Raw genomic sequence first — 23,775 nt, 5'->3', positions numbered from 1 at the left:
CATCTTTGTGCAAAATTTCTTACATTGTAAAGCACTATCAATAATTCCAAAACCCATTATAAATCAAACAAGAGCTGTAAAGCATGAATCATGTGTTTCCAAGACAAAATGTCCCATAGCACTAAAGGATAGGATCAGATTTGACAGAACTGCAGATTCTACCTAAATATAGGTTAGGTTATCCTAAAATGGGTTGCCCCTTGACATATTGATCTTTGCCTGATAAGTCAATCAGTGACTCTGTATCCTCTATAAATCACCTCACTAACTCTATAACACAACAGAGGTAAGACGGGTCCTGAGTATGCAAATCTTACAGTGGCTTTGTGGCAGTGTGCTGTGTGGCCTTTAGAGCCCTTCCTGAGCTTGGGAGAGGTATTCCATCTGGCGGTTTATAGTCCTCAACATACATGCCGATGGGAGGGAGCACTTAACATTCACTTGAGTCAAATTTGGATAACAGGGGCCTATGGGGCACTGCGTTTGTTCTGACAGGCAGTAACATACAGTAGGCAGCTCACATCTAGCGGACTTAATAAAGTTTGATAAAGTAGTTCTGTCTGTTTTAAGGGTTTATTCACAGCCAGTGTACGACTGTAAATCCAACAGCATCACCAAGGCTTTGAGGATGGATTATGTTACTGCATTGTTGTTTTTGATACTAGCAGGATTAAGCCGAATCCTGAAATCTGAATGGTAGACATTAAAAATAGATTTCTGATGGCCTAAACAGAGACATGAATGTAGTTCAACTCCGAGGTAAAGCTGAAGAAAACTCAGTGGAGAGTGTGTTGAGTGACAGGTAAAAGCTTGTGCTATGGCCTGGAGTGTTCTCTTGACACATCGCTTAGTGTGCTATTTAAACCCCCCCACGGAGACCTGCGAATCACCCTAAAACATCTGAGACACTGGCTCCTCGGCCTGGCTACCCCCTGGCACAGAGGATATCCCTGAGACTGAGAGAGTTACTGGGTTACACTTCACTCTGCTCCTAGATGGAGGCCTTGCAGCAAGGAATCCCCCCCCCCCCCCCCCCCCCCCCCCCCAGAGAGGAGGCCAGTCTACACTGCCCACTCCATAATCCTGGGAGTTTTCCATGGAATCCACACAGCATGGTGTGTTTTTATACTCAGCAGGCCTCAGAGGATTTCCAATATCCAATTAATAGAGGAGAAATTCTAAAGGGGGTAAAATAACCAGAGTCTGGTCAATGCATTACCTGGTGCTCTGCCACTGGACTGATGTTTCTTTTATGATAACATAACAAGAGAACTGAGTGGGAGGATATTTCCAGGAAAGTCTGAGAGGGAGAACTACAGGGGTGTGTGAGTGGAGACAGATAACAGAAAGTTAGTTCAGAGAAGAAGTACAACAGAATGTGGGTTATAGAGGGGGGGATCCCCTGAAAGATTGAGACAGGTTGAGACTGTCCTGACTCCTCACCTCAGGTGTAGAAGGGTTGAAAGCCACATTAAAGACTGTGTCCGATTGTCTCTGGAGCTTGTGTAGATAGCTGCTACTGCGGATATCATACACATATGCCTGCAAAAGCAGAAAAAGGGTCAAGTGAGTACAGTATATCTTAACATTTTAGTTGAGTAACATGGCAGCTAATGATATCAGCAACAGCAAAAGGGGACGAAAGCAGGTTGGTAAACTGCTACCTGAATGTGAAACTATACTGCTATGACCACCATTCAAGTAATATGCTAGTTTCACTCCAGGGGAGTCAGTTGACTTCAGGTGTCAAGGAATGTGATGTCATTGCGACACTATTTGCGAGCTACCTTTTCCATTTTTTATGCAAATCACTACTGTTGCTCATCTCCACTGACATTCTACTGTGATATTGATGTGTGTGTGTGTGTGTGTGTGTGTGTTTGTGTGTCTGTCTGTGATCTGCCATGAACACAGATAAAACCAGATGTTTGTTACCAGACAACGACTCATCAGATTACTGCAGATGTTTTTTATTAGGCTTCCCCGAAAAGGCTTCGGGCATGCTCCCTTGAAGAGTCTATAGGCAGAGAGAGCCTGCTTAATAGCATCCCAGTCATTTGGTACCTAACAGGCATCAGGCCGTTGGAACCAAAGCTTTGTGAGGGGTCCCTCCAAACCACAGGGGTCCTCTGGCCTTGTGCGCATTGCCTCATTCCTGCCTGAGGCACCAATATATCTCCACAACAGTTAAGGTAGGGGGGCGAGGGCTCGGACGCCTGAAGTGTGACAAGTCATGAATCATTCAACCCAGTCTCCAAATTATTACGTTCGGGGGGATTGTTTCTGCAGACCAAAGAATACGATCTGCGTGGTCGTATTATGTAGCTGTACTGGCAGGTAATCACGCTGGGGACACTAGTTTTTTTTTTGGTGCTAATCATTGCTAATTGTTGTTGCTTATGCTCAAAGTTACTCTCAAAGTTAATGCCTAATACAGCCTAACTGCCACGCAGGTATAATTTCACTTAACTTTTTTTACGCAAATATATCTTACGTTTTTGACATATCTTATGTCAAAACAGGTGGTCAAACGCTGGTATAGCCAGATAATATGATCCCCCAGACCGTATTTCCTGGTCTGCAGAAATGATCCCGCCAAACATAATAATTTGGAGACTATGTTAGAATCATTAGGCTTAATGTCTCATATTCAAAATCTCTAATAAGTAGACAACGTGCCATAAGATGATTCATTTAAAGTTATGTGATAAGACTAGAGATTGTGAATGGTGATGAGATATCTAGGAATTGGACCCAAAATCTGATCTGAAACCAATTGAAATGATCTATTTCTGTTTCCAAACTGAGAGAGAGATCTCACATTCTCTCACTATGTCTGTGTTGGAAACTATTCGAGTGACCCTAACAACTTTGGATCCAGAAATATTATACGCACGTATTAAAACATCTTCCACATTGGAATTATATCTTTCCTGAATTTGGTCTTATTTGTGGGTGGAAATTGTGTAATGTGATCAAGAGAGGTTCTTTTGAGTAAAACCTTTTTGGAGGTTATTTTTTTCTGTGATTGCCTTGTGAAATATTAAGACAAGTACAAATGCCTCTGGCTTATGGAACTCTCAGGGCAGCCACAAATAAGGACGGTGTAGCTCACTACCGTACGTTCCATCGGCTTCCAAGAAATGCTGGAAGCTTCTCTCGGTGGAGACGCTCTCAAACTTCTGAGTCCCTGCGATTAATAACAACCATCAGCATTCATATATTATTCCACTGCTTTCAACAAACACACACACCAGGAGCAAAGAAGTGCCGCATCGGGAAAAGGGGGACAATCTTCCAAAAAGCTTGGATATCTTACAAAGCCAGATTCAGACACACTCTGGAAAAGTAATTAAAACAATTCTGTCTCAAAAGAAATGTTGCATTTGACCTCAATGGAAAAAGTCTATAGACTAAATTCAATTCCATATGAAACTCTGTGGGGGCAGTAAAATGTCCCCAGAGTTGAATGGGAATAAAGTTGGTGAGTTACAGCATAGAAGGTGCATTAGAGTAACACTTGCAGCATTTCTAACATTCATACAGCCAATATAGACAATTACAGATGGGATTTTCCTGTAAAAGGTTTCTTTCAGCCTTGTTAACAACAACAGCTCAAACAGATCAGTCACACTTCATTTAGTTGCCCATATACTGTACCTCTATAGTAACTCTGTTATAACTCGGTTTATGTTATTACACAAGTGGTATAAGCACTGTTCTTTACTCCAATTGTGTAATAATATAAACTGCTCAACTCCATATACTAACTAATAACTATGTAACAACATGTTAATACTATGTTGTTACTACAGTAATTAAACATCATAACAGCATCTTAAAGTGTTATGCAGAAATCTCATTCTTCCTGTGATGTCTGTTAAACAACAATACTGACACTCATAGTTATGGGTCTATGAGTAAATAAACATAATTGAGATTGAGATACAACACTTTGATCCAAGAGTCATCTGGCACAAAGACTTGGCTGAACTGGCTTGATTATATTACAAACATACATCATTATGTGTAAGGAGAAATACTTGCTTTGACCTGCTCTACCAGGGCAGATTTACACTTGGAGGAAGGGTTCAAGCCATGCAGTTTGGGTCTGGGTTTCTTATTACAAGCCCCCAAGCCCCCAAAACCCCACAGTCCTATTCTCTTTGCTCAACAGCCATCAAAAGCTGATCTTAATGACTGGTCTCTCAGGTTGAGATGTTTCAGTGGGCTATTTGTCTGTGCAGCCAACATTCTTAGCAGAGAAGCTTGACCCTCTCACATAGATGACTAATCAATCAATCTGACCCTTCCTAAGGCCATTGACCTTGTGGCTGCTTAGCAGGTTAATGTCAAGAAAAAAACATGCTGCATTTTACTCAGAGACATGTGTAATGTCCAACCCAGTTAGGCAAAAACATGCTGTCAGTGTCAATGCACAAAAATGTTGCTGAATAAGCTATTAAAAATACTGAAGTCCTCAAGGACCAAGACCCTCCACACCACCAAAATAGCTAAATATCTTAGATATTTAGATAGAGAGGTAAAGAAAAAAGAAATAAAGCACCATTCAAAATCCTTGGAATAAAATCAGGAGAGAGCATGACAGGAAGATGATGATTAGTTCAGATGAGTTCAGTATTTTATTCACTGCTCTGTTTTACTGCTTAATAATTGTAAACAGAACTCTCCAATCTATGTCTCAACATCATGGAATCACAACAATCATGGAAGTTCCACTGTTGTCTTCTGAGGAAAGAATTGTTTTGACAATTTTGGCACCAAACACCAGGCATGGAGAGGATCAATGTTAAATGCAAGGCAGCTGCTAAATGAAAGAGCAGAGATAAGATTTACTCCGAAGGGGAAAGACCCGACTGGAAAAAGTGGCCATAGGAAAGAGAAGGAAGGAGAGCAAATAAAATTTGACAACAAATGTGTGTTGTACCCTCTATCCATGCTCTTCAGCATGTGGTTTTAGGTGTGTGTGGGGAGGTATTTTGGCCTTTGAAGTTATCTATCCTATTCCCTGTCTCTACCCCTCAATTTAGTTCCGTAGAGCAAACAGTAGGGAGTCCAGTGTGATGTCAATGGTGGCCAGAGCAGGTTCATAAATGCCATACAGATCAGGGTGTAAAAATGTTCTGGGGCACTGCATCACTGTCAAGTGATTTGCTGCTGCAGTGCTGTCAAAACAATGGTCACAGAACTGATGTAAATGAACCATGAGGGGCTTATTTCAGAGATGTATTTCATTCTACAGGTTATTTTAAGAAGATTGCTTATGAACTTGGTGCTTGGTATGACAAAGTGCAACGCTGCTACCCTGAAAAAGAGTTTGTCACATTTACCTTACACCAGCAGTATGCTATTTGGTAACAGAATATCATGTGGTGCACAACCACAGCACCTTAACCTGCAGTTGGACGTTCTGATGGCATTACACTGCAGTTGACCAAGCCCAGGTGCACATGGCTGCCGACAAAGTGAAGGCTTTAGAAGTTACCCAGCCCAGAATAGAGGTACCATAACTCAACTTGAGGAATAACTTGAAATGGATGCCAGTATGAATTATATTCACAGAATGCATTGTTCTGCAAATCCATCTCTACCAGGAGATGAAAGGCGTAGACATTGTCCTGTTGTAAATCTCCAGTGGTCTGTCTGTGCCTTCAGTGGGACAACCTTGCAAACTGGCCGGGATCACACCACAGTGACTATGGTGGCTCTGGAGATGTGTTAAACTGGTTCTCACACAGCGCTGTAAAACGAGTGATTCATGACCTCCAGCCAGAAGGAGGTATGAGAAATGTTTACCATGACATTCTGATACACTTTAACTTCAAACAGTATAACTTGACAATACTTTAGACTTACTAATGACCAAAAACTACATTTTAAGTGAGAAGTTATGGCTTGCCAAAGAATGCTAAAGACAGGAAATTAAAAGTGAGCACCACCACCCATAACTTCAGCTAGGCACTAACAAGGTTTTCCAGCACACAGATTTGATACCTGCTATAGTGCTCTATGTTGGTATACTGTACTTCAAACAACATGTACTCACCACTGGGCAGGTTACTCTTCAGAGTACTGACAAGCCATAACTTCTCACTTTAAACATCGTTTTCATTACCATGTTTTTTTAAATTACAAAAATGTGATTCCATCACTATCCTGCAAGACAATTAATAATCTTATTAGAAAAGCAAAATCATTTCACTACTAGGCTTATTCATATATATGACAGTGGTTGACGTGTTTGGATACAAAACAAAACTTCAGCCACAATAGGTGAGCAACATGCAACAATAGGCCGGTGAGATATAATATACGACATAATATTATGCATTTTAATAATATTTTAAATTTCTTTTACCAACACAAACTGCATGAATGTCACAGAGCATTAGCGATAAACCCAGGCAGTCAGGCTAGAATTTTGGACAGTATGAATAACGTACTGACATGTCACCTATAAGCTGAGGGAGTGGACCTATCTCCATATGTAAACAGAAACAGTAAAACTACAATGGGAACAATGCTGAACCTAGCTGTTCTCTTGTTTGAAAGACTGGGTTTATTTGGCATGGGCTACGGCCACAGCCTAATAACGCTTTATTAAACCGATTAATTCGAGTTTGCTTGCTACCTACCAGGTACCCTCGTTTGAAAAAGTACTGAATGAATGTCGCAAATTATCTCTGGATCACCTGAGGCTGCTATGCTCTGAGTTTGGACAGCACTGACGACCAGAAAAATTATCTTCCTGATAACATTACCAGTGCAAACTTTTATGGGCAAGCTTCCAGTTAACTGGCTAGACCTAGCTACATCACCCATATTGATTAAAACTCAACAGGAAGACCATACTAAATTGGAGAGGTAAGTTTGGACATAGTGGTGAGCCCATAACCATTAAACACCACACCTCCTGTCCTGTTTTGAATGCTACGGGGAGGGGCTTTCCTCCAGGAGCCTGGTCAATATGCCATATAATCAGTTACACACTACCATAGATAGCAAGCTAGATTTCTGGTTTATCGGGCATAAATTAACTTTATGGCATACAATAACGTTAGGGCATACATCGTTATCCCAGCAAAGGCAACCCTTTCAGCAATGTCATTATGATGACCTGCCTAGCTTTCACATATATGTTTGTTGTTGATGTATCTGCAGCTTAGTTCACGTTAGACTAGCATTCATCAAAACAGTTGCATTTTGGTCTTCACCATACACTCACCGGCCATTTTATTAGGTAAAGCCTGTTCAACTGCTCGTTAACGCAAATATCTAATCAGCCAATCACATGGCAGCAACTCAATGCATTTAGGCATGTAGACATGGCCAAGACGACCTGCTGAAGTTCAAACCGAGCATCAGAATGGGGAAGAAAGGTGATTTAAGTGACTTTGAACGTGGCATGGTTGTTGGAGTATTTCAGAAACTGCTGATCTACTGGGATTTTCACGCACAACCATCTCTAGGGTTTACAGAGAATGGTCCGAAAAAGAGAAAATATCCAGTGAGCGGCAGTTCTCTGGGCGAAAATGCCTTGTTGACGCCAGAGGTCAGAGGAGAATGGCCAGACTGGTTCGAGATCATAGAAAGGCAACAGTAACTCAAATAACCACTCGTTACAACCAAGGTAAGCAGAAGACCATCTCTGAATGCACAACACGTCGAACCTTGAAGCAGATGGGCTACAGCAGCAGAAGACCACACCGGGTGCCACTCCTGTCAGCTAAGAACAGGAAACTGAGGCTACAATTCGCATGGGCTCACCAAAATTGGACAATAGAAGATTGGAAAAACGTTGCCTGGTCTGATGAGTCTCGATTTCTGCTGTGACATTCAGATGGTAGGGTCAGAATTTGGCGTAAACAACATGAAAGCATGGATCCATCCTGCCTTGTATCAACGGTTCAGGCTGGTGGTGGTGGTGTAATGGTGTGGGGGATATTTTCTTGGCACACTTTGGGCCCCTTAGTACCAATTGAGAATCGTTTAAATGCCACAGCCTACCTGAGTATTGTTGCTGACCATGTCCATCCCTTTATGACCACAGTGTACCCATCTTCTGATGGCTACTTCCAGCAGGATAACGCACCATGTCACAAAGCTCACATCATCTCAAACTGGTTTCTTGAACATGACAATGAGTTCAATGTACTCCAATGGCCTCCACAGTCACCAGATCTCAATCCAATAGAGCACCTTTGGGATGTGGTGGAACGGGAGATTTGCATCATGGATGTGCAGCCAACAAATCTGCAGCAACTACGTGATGCTATCATGTCAATATGGACCAAAAGCTGGAATGTTTCCAGCACCTTGTTGAATCTATGTGACAAAGAATTAAGGCAGTTCTGAAGGCAAAAGTGGGTCCAACCCGGTACTAGCAAGGTGTACCTAATAAAGTGGCCGGTGAGTGTACATTGTCTATGGGCATGTGAATGCGATATTTTATATATTTAATAAAAGCTGTATTACCTACAGACTTAACTCTCGGCCTCGATGCAATGCTCGGGGACATTACCTGATGGCCTGAAAGCTGCATCTTAATCGGTTGTGTAGAAATTGCTGTAGGTCTGAAATTGCTGTAGGTTTTTAAGGTCCCTTGTAAAAGAAAATGGCTGAACTAATTGTTTCAATATTCAGGGGATGTGTAGACATTGGTACCGTGAGCAGACATACGAACTAGCATACAAATCGGTGGTCGAACGGCTGAGAAATTAGCTAAGGCATTCATTTCAGCATTTTCAATGGTAGGCATAACGAAGCCATAACTAGGCTAACGCTGATCACCCAATTATCATTATTAATGGAGTCTCTCTCATCATTTGAAGTCCACCCTGTACCCCTTGTACAATGTGCATCTTACTTTCACGTACATGTTACATAATATACACAATAACAATATGCCATCATGCAAAATCTTGACCCATGACATCAACAAAGGACACAAGCGGTGTCATGGGAAAATAAGGAGATAAACTGAGTTCAGAGAACCTTTGTAGTGGGAAGAGGATGACGAAGGTGCTTCACCACTTACACAGTTGTCTTCAGAGCCAGAGGCAATAAACCGGCCACATGGTGAGATGGCTGCAGTGCATGGATGACAGCGATTTAGATGGTTCTCGTAACGACGCACACACCTAGGGAGAAAAAAAAAGAGAGAGAGATAGCTAAAGAGGTGTGCAGATGAAAGGTACTATTACTCTTGCATGGGAACCATTGTGGAATGGAAACATTTATGATGCTCTATCTTCAACAATAAACATAGGCTCTCATCTAGCACCTGAGTGAATGTAAAATTAACTAGAAAAAGAAGTTCCAGAAGATTCGCTGGGTAGTTGAAAGAAAGTGAGGTTGTCTTATTATGGTAGCGGATAACATTGGAGATGGTTTGGTTGGTTGGTTGGGTGGATAGATAGATAGATAGATAGATAGATAGATAGATAGATAGATAGATAGATAGATAGATAGATAGGATGAGCCAGGGATACTTCAGTGGAGTGGGTAGAGAGTTGGTTGGTTGAGTGGTTGAGAGTGATAGAGTTGGTTGGTTAACCAGATGATGATTTTGGGAGTTACAAAAAGCTTAATAGTTTAAAAGGCTATAGTTGTTGAATATTTTCTGGGTAGTTGAAAGAAAGTAATATATATTGGTTAGGTTGGTTGATTGGATGGATTAATGGATAGATGAAAGAGAGGAGGTATAGGAAGATCAAAACAATAAAGAGGTTAATCAGTATGGGTTATACTGAGTGAAGTAGTAGTGACTGGTGAAAGGAAGAAAGGATGATGCTAGATAGTTGAAAGGTTAGATAGATATAAGGTTGGAAAGATAGAAGGTTAGATAGATAGTATGTTAGAATGTCATAGATAGATAGATAGATAGATAGATAGATAGATAGATAGTATGATCCCGGGGTAGAACTGGCAGCAAATATAGTGCATTGTTGTGTAATTCTAAGAATGTGTTCTCCGTTCTTTTTATTAAAGAGTCCTGAAAGGTCCACGGCAGTTGCAGTTACAAAGGAGTTCATAGAAAGTTTACCTAAATCAACATTCCACCATGTTAACCAGATGAGAGGTTTTGGAGTTACAAATAACTTAATAGTTGAACAAGTTTAATAGGTATCAGAAAGCTTTTATCTGATCTGATCATTTTGAGTTTTTGGCATATTGTACAGTTGAAGTGCTGTGAATAGCTTAAAAGGTGTAGGAATGGCAGTGGTAACCTCCATGTTAAAAAAAATGCACTTTCAAGTTTGTATATTTTAAAAAGTTAAATATGTATCAAAATCAAAAGTCATAGCAAAGCAAGTTAGACCTCTCTGCACATTTTAAAGTTGGATTGGTGTGAATAGCTTGAAAGTTGTAGGAGGACTAGCACGTGGAATAATTGGAATCATAATAATAAGTTGCTGTAGCAAGCCCACCTAATAATAAGTATGTTGAAGAACAAAAGTTGGACTTGCCCAAGCAAGCCCATCTAACAAGGCTGATTGTCATGTCACAGATTATTCTTGCCATGTCTGTTCATTAACCTACAAGAGAAGTGGATGAACCAAGACTCCCTGTTCAAGAGTCAGTATCAGGTCTCATTCTCCCCATTGTCATTCTTTACTAACTTTGTTTGCAGAGACACAAAGACAAGGAATGACCCCAGCTTCATCCTGTCAACGAGTTCAGGTCCTCCAAAGATGGAACAGCAAAGAGGTTTTGTGGACACCATATCTATCTCCACACACAAAACTCCTTCCCCACAGAAAGTCCACACAACAAACAAGACAACATGGAAAGAGAATGTCCTATCCACAAGAAACCACATCGTCTAAACGTGCAAAGGCTTGAGAGCTATGCCGCTAGAGGAACATAAGAACTATCTCAAGAATAGAGTTTGCATAAGGTGTTGTTCCTCTGAGCTTTCCTGTTTCCAAGTATAGAAATTCATGTCAGACAATGCAATCTTGTCCCATCCACTCCTGTTAGTGCATTGGAAAGCATTGTTTGTAAGTTTAGCCCTAACCATGCTTAAGACTTCAGTTGGATACATATTTGTTGGATGCAGATCAGATGGTTGTTTTATGCAGCTGTGTAACATACACAGCTCACTATGCTATTTGTTATCCTTACTTTGTTAATGCTAGCTCATTTTGGTAAGTTGGCTCTATAAGTAATTATCATTACTGCTTTATTATACTACACTGATAATTGTGTTTCGAGCTGTATCAGTTTCACAGCATATGTATAAGACAAATATGAAGACCTTCTAGTAAAGCTTGCCAATTTCAACCTGGTTCCAGGTCTGGGCTCTCCTCTAGGTTCATGCTACTTGTTTAGCCATCTGTCAGTATAGCTGCAACTGCCACCCGACTGCTTCCCACTCGGGTTATACACAAATACAGACAAATTGCACTTGCATTAGCTGGCACCCATAATACACTACCGCCACAGGGAAATCTCTTCTGGAGACAGTTTTCTTTTTTAACTTAATTTAAACTTTCCGCAGGTAGGTAGGATATCTTCAAGCAGGTTTTTATTCAGTGATAAGAGTGCGGCTGCGTTTTTCTGTTTTCGTGTATGTATTTGTGTGCAACCCAATTGGGAAGCAGTCATGTTGCAGTTACAGCTAAGCTGAGTACAGGACAGAATACTGATTTTCTCATTGCATATATGCAAAAGTAAAATCAATTAAACTGGCCAAATGCTGGCCTCAATTCTGTTATCCAGTGTTGTTCATGTGGGTGGTTGTGCATTTGTGTGTGGTAACCCATCAATGAATGCCAAATGTTTCCACTCACTGCAAAAATGACTAACACACACACTCTGATTTACGACTGCTGGGAATGTCAAACATCTTACCGTGAGGTCTCTAGTGTGTGAGAGAGAGACAGAGAAAGAGGGGAGAATGAGAGCAAGAGAATATATGCCAGGATCTAAGAGCATTAATCAGTGCAGTGCTGTTGAATATCAGAGAACCACTGGCTCTCTAGCAGCTTTCTGACATCTGTCTAAAAAAGTAATTAACTATTTGTTTCAGATGACTGGAATTTGCATTAAGATCCAACTTAAACTGGAATTAACCGTGCTTTTGGGTAGATCCTTCTGTTTGTTTTTGACTGCAAACTTTTAAATGGTCACATTCTTTAGTGAAATGATAAGCCATGGTGAATTTTAGACATAATAAATTACTGTGTACCTTTGATGTCTGAGGTCACAATTAACGAGTTTGCACTGTCATGAAGCTGCTACCTGAAGGGACCAATCAAGGAGCAGAGTGCCCTCAAGTATGCACCTTATAGCAGGTCCCTGGTTGTGGATGTGGGACCCTGTGAATTACCACAGGAGGAGGGGAAGTTGTGCATGACCCAAACGTAACACAGGAAACAGACAGGAACGGATGACCACCTGCCCCCTAACGCGACTGCTATGCTCATTCATTTAGTAGCAACAGCGTGTTATGGCTTTACCATGCCACAGCGGGCTAACTGAGCAAAGTTCTGCGAACGGACAACGAAGTTGGTGTGACCATGGCTTTCACAGGTCCTACTGTAGTTATAGCCTCTCACATGCTAATCTCATTAAGATAGCTAGACCAAAACTAGGTCAAAGTCAAAGGTGGGAGACGTTGTACTGCAGGTCTAAGCATTATTTACAATATACTATTTTCTGTTTGTAAAACTCATGAAAGAATTTAGTGTATGTGTCTGTATGTGAATTATGTACATAATGCAATGTTCTTGTAGCCCTGTCATGGTAATGCTTTGGAGCCATTACAAGATGGCATCAAAGTCAAAGGTCAAAGTCAAAGTCAAAGGCCCCCTACTTTTCTTTTTTGGTTAAAAAAACAGCTGTGGGTTAAAGAATCAACACTCCAAAGACTGGGAACTGGCATTGGAGGTGTCAGACCCAATCACCCTCACACTGATAACAGACAGATGGGCTACCGAGTGCAAATCCATCCTGTTTTCTTGGTGTGTGGAGATAATGTTTTGACTGAGAGGAGGACCAGAACTCAGTCCAACATGCATTCCCAGTGCTCTGTGAGTGATGACAACGCAGCATGTGCCTGATTAATAACACAGACAGAATTGGAACGTTCTGTTCTCTTAGGTACGAGCCGACAAGGTTACAGAATCCACTAGGGCCTTTCCAGTCACTCATCAGAACAATCAACAAGCTAATCATCTGTACACACAATAGCTTACACTTGCATTCCATATGCAGTTCACTCACTCAATCAATCTATACCCACCATAGGATCATTAATTCTCCCATACAAACGCTTAATTTGTCTCCAATATGTTTTCAACCACTGCAATAGATTTTTCAGTTGACAATAAAGATGAATGTCAATATGATTTTCTTTTTATTCTAGCCCCCATTTCTTCTTTTTTGAAACTGTACTGTATGATGTCATTGTTCTTGAGAGAAAGTAGTGTAAAGACTTTTAACAAGGGGGAAGTTGGCCCACACTGTTCCATTGATCCTTTCATTTAAAAGTTCCACCGTATAATGCTAGATTACAGTATGGATTTAACAGGGTATTCAGAGTTTCCAGCAAATTTGAGTAAGATATTACCGGACTAAGCAGAAACAGACCAGATATTCACTTTCACCTCAGAAACAGGAATGTTGTGAAGCATGCTGATGTACAGAGCCTGACACTGGTTATCCTGCACAATTCAATGGGTAATGGTTTGTGTGAGGGGTTATCTCATCATTTGGAAATGCGGGCAGGCCACAAATGCATACACAATGACGTGTGTAGGCATAAGAGATTGCAGAACAAAATAAATGGTGGTCAGTCCAGTGGTTTACACAGCTTACAGAATCATTTCTCCAACTGTGGCAACATTTCAAATACAAGAACCCACAGTACCGAAACCTTGAATTCCAATGGAAGCTGCAGTGCCAATGGTAGAGCAGGCCTATGATTCTGTCTCAGAATGAGTGCAGGGTGGAGGTGGTCCTGAATATGACATTTCAGGAGTTTCCACTGAGTGAAATGTACCTTTCCCATTGTGTTTTTTTCTGGTAGAGCTACAGTTTAATCAGGGGAATTTATAGGACACAAAAGGAATATTAGCCCCGGTGCTTAACCCATCTTAAAGCTACTATAAACTGTAGATTTGTGTCTAATGAGAACATTACTCTATTAGCAGTGTCACACAATGGGCATGGCCATATAAAGTGATTTAACACAAACGTTATTGTTTTTACTAGGCAGCCATTCATCATCAATGTTTATGGACCAGCACAATAACACAACAAATTAACTCCTTTAATAATGTTGTCCAGACTGCCAAACAATCATTTATTTCCTTTTCTCCTGACAGAAATGGCAACATCCCAGCCAGACAAATCAAGGTTATTAATGTAAAGGTCAAAATAAATTTGACTAATTCCAACGGCCTCGTCCTGTGTGAGAATGCCTTGGGTGCTTGTCACACAGAGCGCCTTCTTGCTTTAATGTTCCTCTCTGCCTGCCAGGCAGAACTTAGTACTTGGATTCAGGAACATGCACTCATTTTCACTTCAATCCAGGTTGGCCTGCTTCTCATTAGAATAAAAGATTACAGAAACTAAGAATAGGGATAAACAAAATTATTTATAAATGCCCTCATATTTCCTGGATAACTCAAGCAGAAACAAACAACACACTGACCACCCTGTAGTGCATTGGACACTGTGTCATCAACCTGAGGAGCACACAATGTTTGCAGACATTTAATTTTTTGGCAAAACAATATTAACAAAATGAATTGGTAGGAGAGAGGAACAAGCAACATTAATAACAGAGCTGTGTAACATTCATTGTAAGCCATAAGAGATAGAGAGTAAATAAACCATAGACTGAAAGCATAGGGATACAGATACAATTAACATTTCAATCTACAAATCCAACAGTAATGATTTAAACATGCAGGGAATTTCACTGTTCATCTGTGTCCTACCAGTGGAGCCTAGCTCTCCTCTGGCTCCAGGCTAGATCAGTGTACTGACAGAGGGATGCAGCAGCACCAAGGATGGCCCCTCAGTCCACCACTGGCCTACTGAGTGCATCAACCCATTGTGTCTGCTACACATGTTTCCCTACCCTCACAGCTGTCTCTTTCTATGTAGTCACAATATTCACTCACAGTTTGTGACCCTTCAGGGAGTAGTTAAATGAGTTGGACGATGTTGGTTTGTGAAATGTCATCTATAACGAGTCCAGTGTATGGAGCAAATCCTGAGCAAATCTCCTGTGTTGGGGGTGTTTTTTCCTCCCTCTGTCTGAAGGGCCTATATGACCATGGCCAAGCATTTATTTTTCTTCTTGACTTTTCGCTTTCTGAGATGATGTCACTTTTCTTTTTAATGAAGTTTGAGGAAAATAAAACCTTTTCCGAGCTCTTCAGTACCAAGTCTTTTCAGATACTGGATATCAATACTGCTGTGGCCCTGAGAAAATGGAAAACAACTAAAACTGGTTAGAGAACCCATTAGTGTACATAAGTAACCTAATTAAATAACACACAACATCAATGCTATGAGCAGCTGTCACCTACGCACCTGCATGCTTTAGTATACAAACAACATCAATGCTATGAGCAGCTGTCACCTACGCACCTGCATGCTTTAGTATACAAACAACATCAATGCCAGGCATTCCTTGAAGGCCTTTAGAATGACCTTTGACACTACGACACATTAGAGATAAACAAAAGACCCAGACCTAATCCCATACACTGCTAGACTCTAAGATAACAATGTAGTAGGTTGTGAGTGCAAGAGGAAACCTTGAGAGGAACCAGACGCTTAAAGGACAAACATCCTCCACTGGTAAAGTACTTTGTACATCATGGTTTTTGAAGAGAAGAGCTTTGACCCAATGAGTGAGGGCAATGATTAGAGTGAAGGAGGCCATCAAAGATGAATAATTACAGCACAACATAGATAGGATGGAAGTATGAGCACCAACATAATTAGCAGAATATGGAAAGTAAGTGGAAACTTTATTGAAGTAGCTTGAACTGGCTTGAAGAATCCGCTTTGCTGAAAAGTACTGTAGTGTCCTGCGAGTAGATTTTCATTTTGAGCAGTTGTCAAGAATAGAGAGGGAAAGGACAAGAAAGAGAAATAAAGCCCTCACACATATTTCTTTAGCACACCCCATGTGTTTCTCCTCTGAGAAATAGTCAGTGGGCTGCTCGCTGATTGGCTGCAGCACCAGAACCTGACCAGAACGTGACCTTGAAACGGGGAACAAATATTTATCAGAACGGAATAAGACTGACAGTGTCTGGGCTGTCAAGACAAACATGGAAGTATTCGAAAGAAAGAAGGACACAATTTGGTATATTTCCCACTGTGCCAAAAAGCTAATTTATAAAAAGCTTGGCACAGACTGCCTCATACTGTATACCCCGGAAAACCCTTGATTATCATTATACAGTGCCCTCGAGAAGTAATGGAAAGACAAAGCATTTAGTCTTCTTTTAGCTCTATACTCCAACAGTTTGGAGATTCAGATTGGGTTTACCATTTAGAAAATACAACTCCACCTATTTCAGGGCTCCAAAAGTATTTATATAATGTCCAAATAAAGTACTCATGTTTAGTATTTGGACGACAATCCTTTGCATGCAGTCTGAAGTCTGCGACCCATTGACCCCACCAGATGCTGGGTATATTCCATATATATATAGGTTTTTTGCCTAAAATCTTATCATCAGGAAATGAATTGCATGTTCAATTGGATATAAATCTGAAGATTGACTTGGCCAGTCAAGACATTTCTGCTTTTTGGCCCTGAAAAACTCCCTAGTTGCTATGGCAGTATGTTTGGGGTAATGTTCTTACTGTATGATGAAGCGCCATCCAATGAATTTGGAGGCATTTGCTTGTACTCAAGCAGACAAGATGTTTCTGTACACTTCAGAACACATTCTGCTGCTGCTGTCAGCAGTAACATCGTCATTTAAGACAAGTTAACCAGTTCTTGTGGCAGCTATATATGCCCAAACCAAAGCACCCCCTCCTCCATGTTTCACAGATGAGGTGGTATGTTTGTTTTCTTAATTATTGTGACAATTCTGGCTCACCAGAGTCTTCTTTTTTTAATAATAATAATGTTACAAACTGTTGATTTTGGTCTAAGTCTAAGGTTTTGGCTATGTTTCTGATATTTCAGCCTCATAATGGCTTCTTTGACTTTCATTTATGTCTCTTTGGTCCTCATTTGACAGACACCAATAGCAGACTCCAAAGGCAAATGCAAAGTCTAGAATCAATACCAGACATTGACAGCTCTCTTATGCCTGCACAGATTATGTGACAGAACACACCTGACTAACCAGAAACACCTGTCATGCCAATTTTCCAATAAAATACTTTTGGTGCCCTGAAATAGGGAGAGTATGTATAAAAAAGGTTGTAATTTCTAAATGAGAGGGTAAAAATTCCACAATTACTGTTACTGTGACATTCAGATTCTACTTCAAAGGATAGTGTTACAACAAGAGACAGTCACTTTGAGAGTAATCCTAACTGAGAGAAGCAATTAATTGGACAATGCATTGATCATATAAAGAGAAGTACACCTGCTCCATGTTACTTGGAAAAATAATGGACCAGCCAGCATGCACTCCAGAGCGGTTTCAAACTTTGCATACATTACTGCTAATACTTTAAAGCTCATCATAAGAAAAACATAAGGCAAACATTTGTGTTGCTGATTATTTTCAGATGTCCCTTAAAATACACTATGATGGGCAACGACAGTGGTTATAGTTACACCATCAGTTGAGCAGGGATTTTACTGCCGCTCAGCCCTGGATTTAGCCGTTAATGCAGAGCACCACCTGGCAGCTATCCTCCAATACCTCTGAAACTTCTCACACTGAAATTGCATGAGTCGGTACAATCGTCATTTGCTCAGCAAGATCAAGGAGGCAGTGGCTGCCAAGTTCATTCCCACTGTGGCCGTGGTCAGAAAGTGTGAGATGTCGCACCAGCTCTCTGTGGAGGACATGTTTCAGATTCCCTGCAGCTAGACCCTGAACTGGAAAGAAATGACTTTCTACCCAAACAGACTTCTGTTTCAGCAATCAAATATTCAAGAGAGACATGCAACCCTCTGCAATAAACATACAATGACAGTCCCTTAGTCATGTTGCAGCCTAAGGAGAGGACCATGGGTTGTGGGTTCAAACTAGATCTGACTATGGGACTGTTGTGTGCTGAAGTGTAAAGGGATACAGATCACTGATATGTCCAGGAATCAGAGAAGCAGTCATGTAACCTTTGAACAAGCAGAATCTCTCAATTCCTTTGTGATGTAATGAGAAGCCTGTATTGAACTGGTTGTGAATGTATTATACCCAGACTTACAGCAGTTGGTGTCACATCATACAGTATTGCAGTTGCATATTTTTTACATGTTGCCAGCAACTGGGATTTGGTAGATTGCAAGAGAGATATTCAGTTGAGGTGACCAACCTGAGTGTACGGAGGTCCCACAGCTTGACAGCATCTGTGACTGCGCTGGTGAGGAAGAGGTTGTATGAACCTGGAGCCTGTGTGCTGAACATGGATCCCTGTGGGATTCACAAACATTAAGTAAGCACACATTTGACTGAAAATTCTATGTCATAAAAAAAAACGATTTTCTATAATCATGTATATTTCTCTCATAAACATACTGTATGGTTGTACCGGTTGTAGAGAATAATTTCAGGTAGAACTCTGATACATTAGAGAAGAGTCAGGGAGAGTGGAGGCAGAGTGGTAACCCTTAAAGTGTTGAGAACCTCTAGCATTAGGCTGGTGGAATGGAAACAGATTTGTAATTCTTTTCCATCTCCAACCACCACACAGAGATGGGATAAGACTGGACAAAGCTGTTTTGTTACTCACTAAAACAAACATAGACTTTTCAACGTGCCTATATGGCTATTCATGGACTCAATTTATGACTTTTACAAAATCTTTGATGAGGCAGAGGAATGGGGGGAGGGTAGTTTTTGTTTAGATTTCCAGTAAGAGTGTGGGAAAGTCAGTCTGAGAGGGCATTTCCAGTTCCAGTTTCCGAGAAATACTTAGCTCTGACGATTTCCAGGTGATCTTTGCAGAGGAAAGGATGGAAAGTTAAAGTAGGAGAAGCAGTTCATATTGTGCCACATGTTTGGTAGGCCCAGTGATGGGATGAGGAGAAATTGAGGGGAGGGATGTTACATATGCTGTTTCCAAGCCTAGGCAATCCCTATGATCCTCACGCATTAAACCTGCAGCCCCCAGGCCCCAAAGGCACCCAGATGGAGGAGGACCCTACATTGACGCAACTCCCAAGCTGAGTCAACATGCCATGGGCAGCCCACAATGCACTGCACACAATGGGTGGCGTGACTGAGAGCGGGCGTCTTTAGGACGAGGGAGACAGTCAGCAGTGTGGGAGAGTGCATCCCAGCTGAAGGCCAGCCGGTGGGTTAATGCACTTAATCCAGGCCACTAGGTGCAGTTTACCCAGCTAATCCAGGCTGCCCCTATGTGACGTGGCAAGGGGCTGTATGGGGCAGGTCAACATGTCAGCAGTCAAGGCTCTCTTCACACGTAAACACCACAGGGTCAATGGGTACAATCCCCCCATTTTCACCCAAATACACTTCACCTAAATACACATCTCCTGTCTCTCAGTAGGTGTTATATAAGCAATGTAAGATGAGTAGACAACAATCTCCAAAATATTTTCAAGGAGATATGACATAAATAATGGATTTTCTTTGTGATACAAAGTTGGATTCATAGAACTTGGGAAGAAGTCAGAAACGGCAAAAACATGTTGAATTCATTTGGCAGCTATATGGAAGATGGAATAATATATGTAACCTATAGGCTTGTGTAATTTATTGGACATGTATGCATTTATTGCACACATGATATTTCCATAGAGGTTGGTGCAGATGTAGACAGATTTAGTGGTGCTAGCTATTTGATTTAAATGTGGTGATCAATGGCCCCTCTCCCCAGCCTGGAATGCCTATTTACAGTTGAATGAGCATGCCTGGCAGACATCCTGAAGAAATCACACCTCGCCTCTTGTCCTTTGCTATTTGTTGATACTCGATTGTCATTCTTCCTATGTGCATTAATGTGATATTGTGCGCTGGATAAAGGTTCTGTTAAATCAGCACAACATAATCGTGACCAGGTTCTCCCATTTAATGTCTAATGTTCACATGCATCGTTAACGATGAGTAGAGGCGAGTCAGTTCCGCTATTGGCTTGAGTGTAAACTCCTCGTAACTTATCTTAACTTGAGGGCATGGTAAAATAGTAAAATAATTGTGGGTATTCTTAATGGAATCTAGGATCCAATATGATCGAGTGTATGTCATACAGGGATGAGAAAAGCATTATCAATCATTATTAACCATGAAATATGTTTTGGAGTCAGATATAACGTAATGTTAACTTGTTAGTCATGTGATGTCATGTGACCACTTGTGTAGAGTTTGCTTTTTAATGTCCATAACTGTTTGAAGTTGTATTTGGGAATAAATCTGTCTTATTCTTAACCTGTACTCTATTCTTCTGTGTTATTATTTCCAATTCTTCACAGAAACAGTTCTTGATGTTGTTACATCACAGGGGGGTTGTTATGCCAGCAAGGGACCTTTCAAGGGCTGAGGCACAGACAAAGACAGTGGAGGCAGTTTCAGCAAAGACAGGCGGGATGTCACTTAATAAAAATGCTATTCCAAATACAAATTGAATGGTTCACCCTCAAACAAAGTTACTCAAGAACATAAACATGGAATTAGTTCCAAAATCATGCCCTCCAACTGCTCCTCCTTGGTGTTCTTCTTAGCTGCCTATTCACTGTGTTCCAACAAGCCATGCAGATCTGAGGATCAACGCAGCTCAGGTGTGTCCAAGATAGCTGACTATGACACTCCGGGCTCATAGGAGGTGCAGTTTGCAGAGTGGCGGCCATTTTACCTCTACACTGCCCCTGTGGTTTCAAAATGTATTTTTTCCTTCATCCTTCACAGCTGCACGTCAGCTGTGAATTCAAGTCCTGTCCAGTTGTTAATCACTAATTGGGTCCACATTGATCCATATGATGGGAGTACAGCTACACACACCCAAGGCACATCATGCAGTATAGTAGGAATGTGATTACACAACCCACATCATCCAACTTGGATTCTCCTCCAGCGATCTCCCATGTCAGTCTTAATCCTGGAGCACCAGGGATTTACATCCAGACGCTCAGCAAGATGAATAACACCGCCTGTCTGTTTTGGAAACACTTGCACACAAAAATGTCTCACCGCGGCCTTGTTCCTTCATGCCACAGACCAACACTTTTATCCCAAAAAAGAGATGTTTGTTACATAACATGCATAGATCTCTTACATAAGACCTGCGTCTGCCAAAGAGTAGATCCTCTGTGTAAGATGGGAGGATGGGTGTTGGCGTACTACTGTTTGCCCATCCAAGCTGACTCTCCACTTCAATCTGTCCACCAGTAGAGTTGCCTATGCATGATGAGATTGCACTACATCTAGGATATTCATTAATTAATTAATTCATTGCCCTACTCAGTAATGACTTGATTAGGGAAGAGACCTTAAACTGCTAAATTAATTTAACTATTTTTTTTTTTACTGCCTAAATCAGAGAGAAATGTTCCATTAATCCTGTTTGGATATTACATAATGCTTTTCTGTTTTCCATGGAGGAAACAAAATAAATAATATTTAATTATCATAATCTATTATGTCGTCATTGAGTTGCTGCCAAACACTAATCTATAATAAAAGGGCATCCTATGCAAAGGTTTGCTTTAACTGATTTAAACTGACTTTAATGACCTATAAAGCAGTATCTTTTGAGGAACTCAATGTGCTTTCCATCTTGCAGAGTTAGAGCAATCTATTTCGGCATGGGAGAGGATGTCATCTCAGAGGAGAGCACTATGGGTTTTTATAGAATCACCATGATGTGGGATTTTAAACATCACATCATCTCTCTTGACCTGGACCAAAACCTAGTGACATCACTTTAAAATTGTCAAAGGATGACCATAATGAAGATTAATCTGATGACAGAATATAGTTCCATTTCTTTCATTCATGTCACTTAATGTGCCACCTTTGGACACAGAGGCGAAATTCAGTGAGAATTTCCAAACAACAACATCCTCCCTAATAATTATATAACCCCCCGCAATGGACTTGCAGTGTCAGACATTACTTGTTGTGTTTCTGCATGTGTGCACGATTTAAAGAAGCAGCCCCACTGACAGACACGCGAAAATCAGTAAGTCTGCTCCCTGGGAAAAACCCTGGCCAATCTTAGACAAACCGAGTGTTGCACTTAATTTTAGAAAGGGCTTTTCGGGGCCGAAACAGCATTGATAAATGAAATATTTACCTCATTCCCTAATCGCTACCCTTTAAATATCGTCAACAACAATCGTCATTTAGAACCATTACAAAGCTTGAATGTTACATACAGTATTGCACCTTTAATTAAACTATACATTCCCTGAAATACCACTTATCTGCCTAACAAATGCAACACTTTGTTTCTAGTTTTGGCTAATGTTCTGTAAGTATGGCTGGCCTCTTACCTTGTTCTGGGTGATGTGATGGATGGCTCTGTTGTGGGCATCAGGCAACGCTGAGGCAACCGTGCCCTTGTTCATGTCAAACACCTGAATGGACCGGTCAGAGCAACACATCAGCACAATGTCTGAGACAGCTGCTAAGGAAAGGGTCTCGTCAAGTAAACTGATAAAATCTCCCCGTTATTATGATAAAAGATCCAAGTATAGCAAAGCAGTAACTCCAGTACATATCAACCAGAACAGATCCTAAACACCCAGTGATGTATTGATAGCAATTTCCTCAGACACCAGTCTACAATTCATATTAAATTCATGAATAATACAGCAATAACACAGACACTGGAAAATCATACCTAATAATCTGATATCTACTTTCCACTTGGTCCATTGCCAAGCACGATGCTTCGTAAAACCTCACAAAAGAATGAACTCCACCAAACATGGCTATAAATGGGCTTCAGGGTTCAGCAGATTTATTAAAAAATAAATGTATTGTAAACCTTTAACAAGGAGTCAGTATGGAGACATTCCTGAAAAATTAAAGTGATTTTGATGATTTACAGCCAAGATCAGCTGTGGCAGCTCTATGGCTACACGTGAAATGAGGCCCTTATTAAGCAGAGGAGCAGGGGGCTGTGGTGAATATAATAGTGTTGGTACCAGATGCTTTCAATAAAACGGCTGAAACAAATGGTTCACTCCCTGTTAATTTATGAAAGTGATTGACAATAGATTTGACAATATAGAATTCTATACAACACAGTGAAAAATCACTGTAGTTTCTACACCGTTGACATCCTCTCTGAGATTTGGTTATCACTGAGCTGATGATTAATATTGAATTGCTGTGATAAAACGAGGACTATATAGTGTAAGGATACAGGAGAAGAAGTCATTGATGGCCGACATACTAGTAATGTCTGTTGCTGACTTTGTCTCAAAACGTCTCGTCAGTTGGATGACACTCCTTTGCTGATACCTAAAGGTGAACAACAGGAGATGTGTGGTTGGTTAACAGTTCTATCAAGGTAACAGGAGATAAGCTTAAAGTCTATGTGCCTTAAAATGTAGGGAGAAAAGTAACAGGTAATACATGCCCTAAGATTCCTAATCTCAACAAAAGATACCACCATTATATC

At 40.9% G+C, this 23,775-nt stretch overlaps 1 protein-coding gene across 1 annotated transcript in view; it reads right to left on the bottom strand.

The window, feature by feature from the left end:
- Nucleotides 1-23,775, bottom strand: part of wdr27 (WD repeat domain 27) — a gene marked incomplete at both ends in the record, with an annotated part of 83,929 nt that overhangs the window by 25,736 nt on the left and 34,418 nt on the right. The window contains 5 exons of the mRNA XM_083694569.1: nt 1,444-1,542; nt 9,059-9,161; nt 18,502-18,599; nt 22,640-22,761; nt 23,518-23,615. Coding sequence (XP_083550695.1) covers nt 1,444-1,542; nt 9,059-9,161; nt 18,502-18,599; nt 22,640-22,761; nt 23,518-23,615 — 520 coding nt within the window. The remainder of the gene's footprint in view (nt 1-1,443; nt 1,543-9,058; nt 9,162-18,501; nt 18,600-22,639; nt 22,762-23,517; nt 23,616-23,775) is intronic.

The sequence above is a fragment of the Argentina silus genome (assembly GCF_951799395.1).
Source record: "Argentina silus genome assembly, chromosome: X".
Taxonomy (NCBI): domain Eukaryota; kingdom Metazoa; phylum Chordata; class Actinopteri; order Argentiniformes; family Argentinidae; genus Argentina; species Argentina silus.
This window is presented reverse-complemented; position numbering and strand designations above follow the sequence as displayed.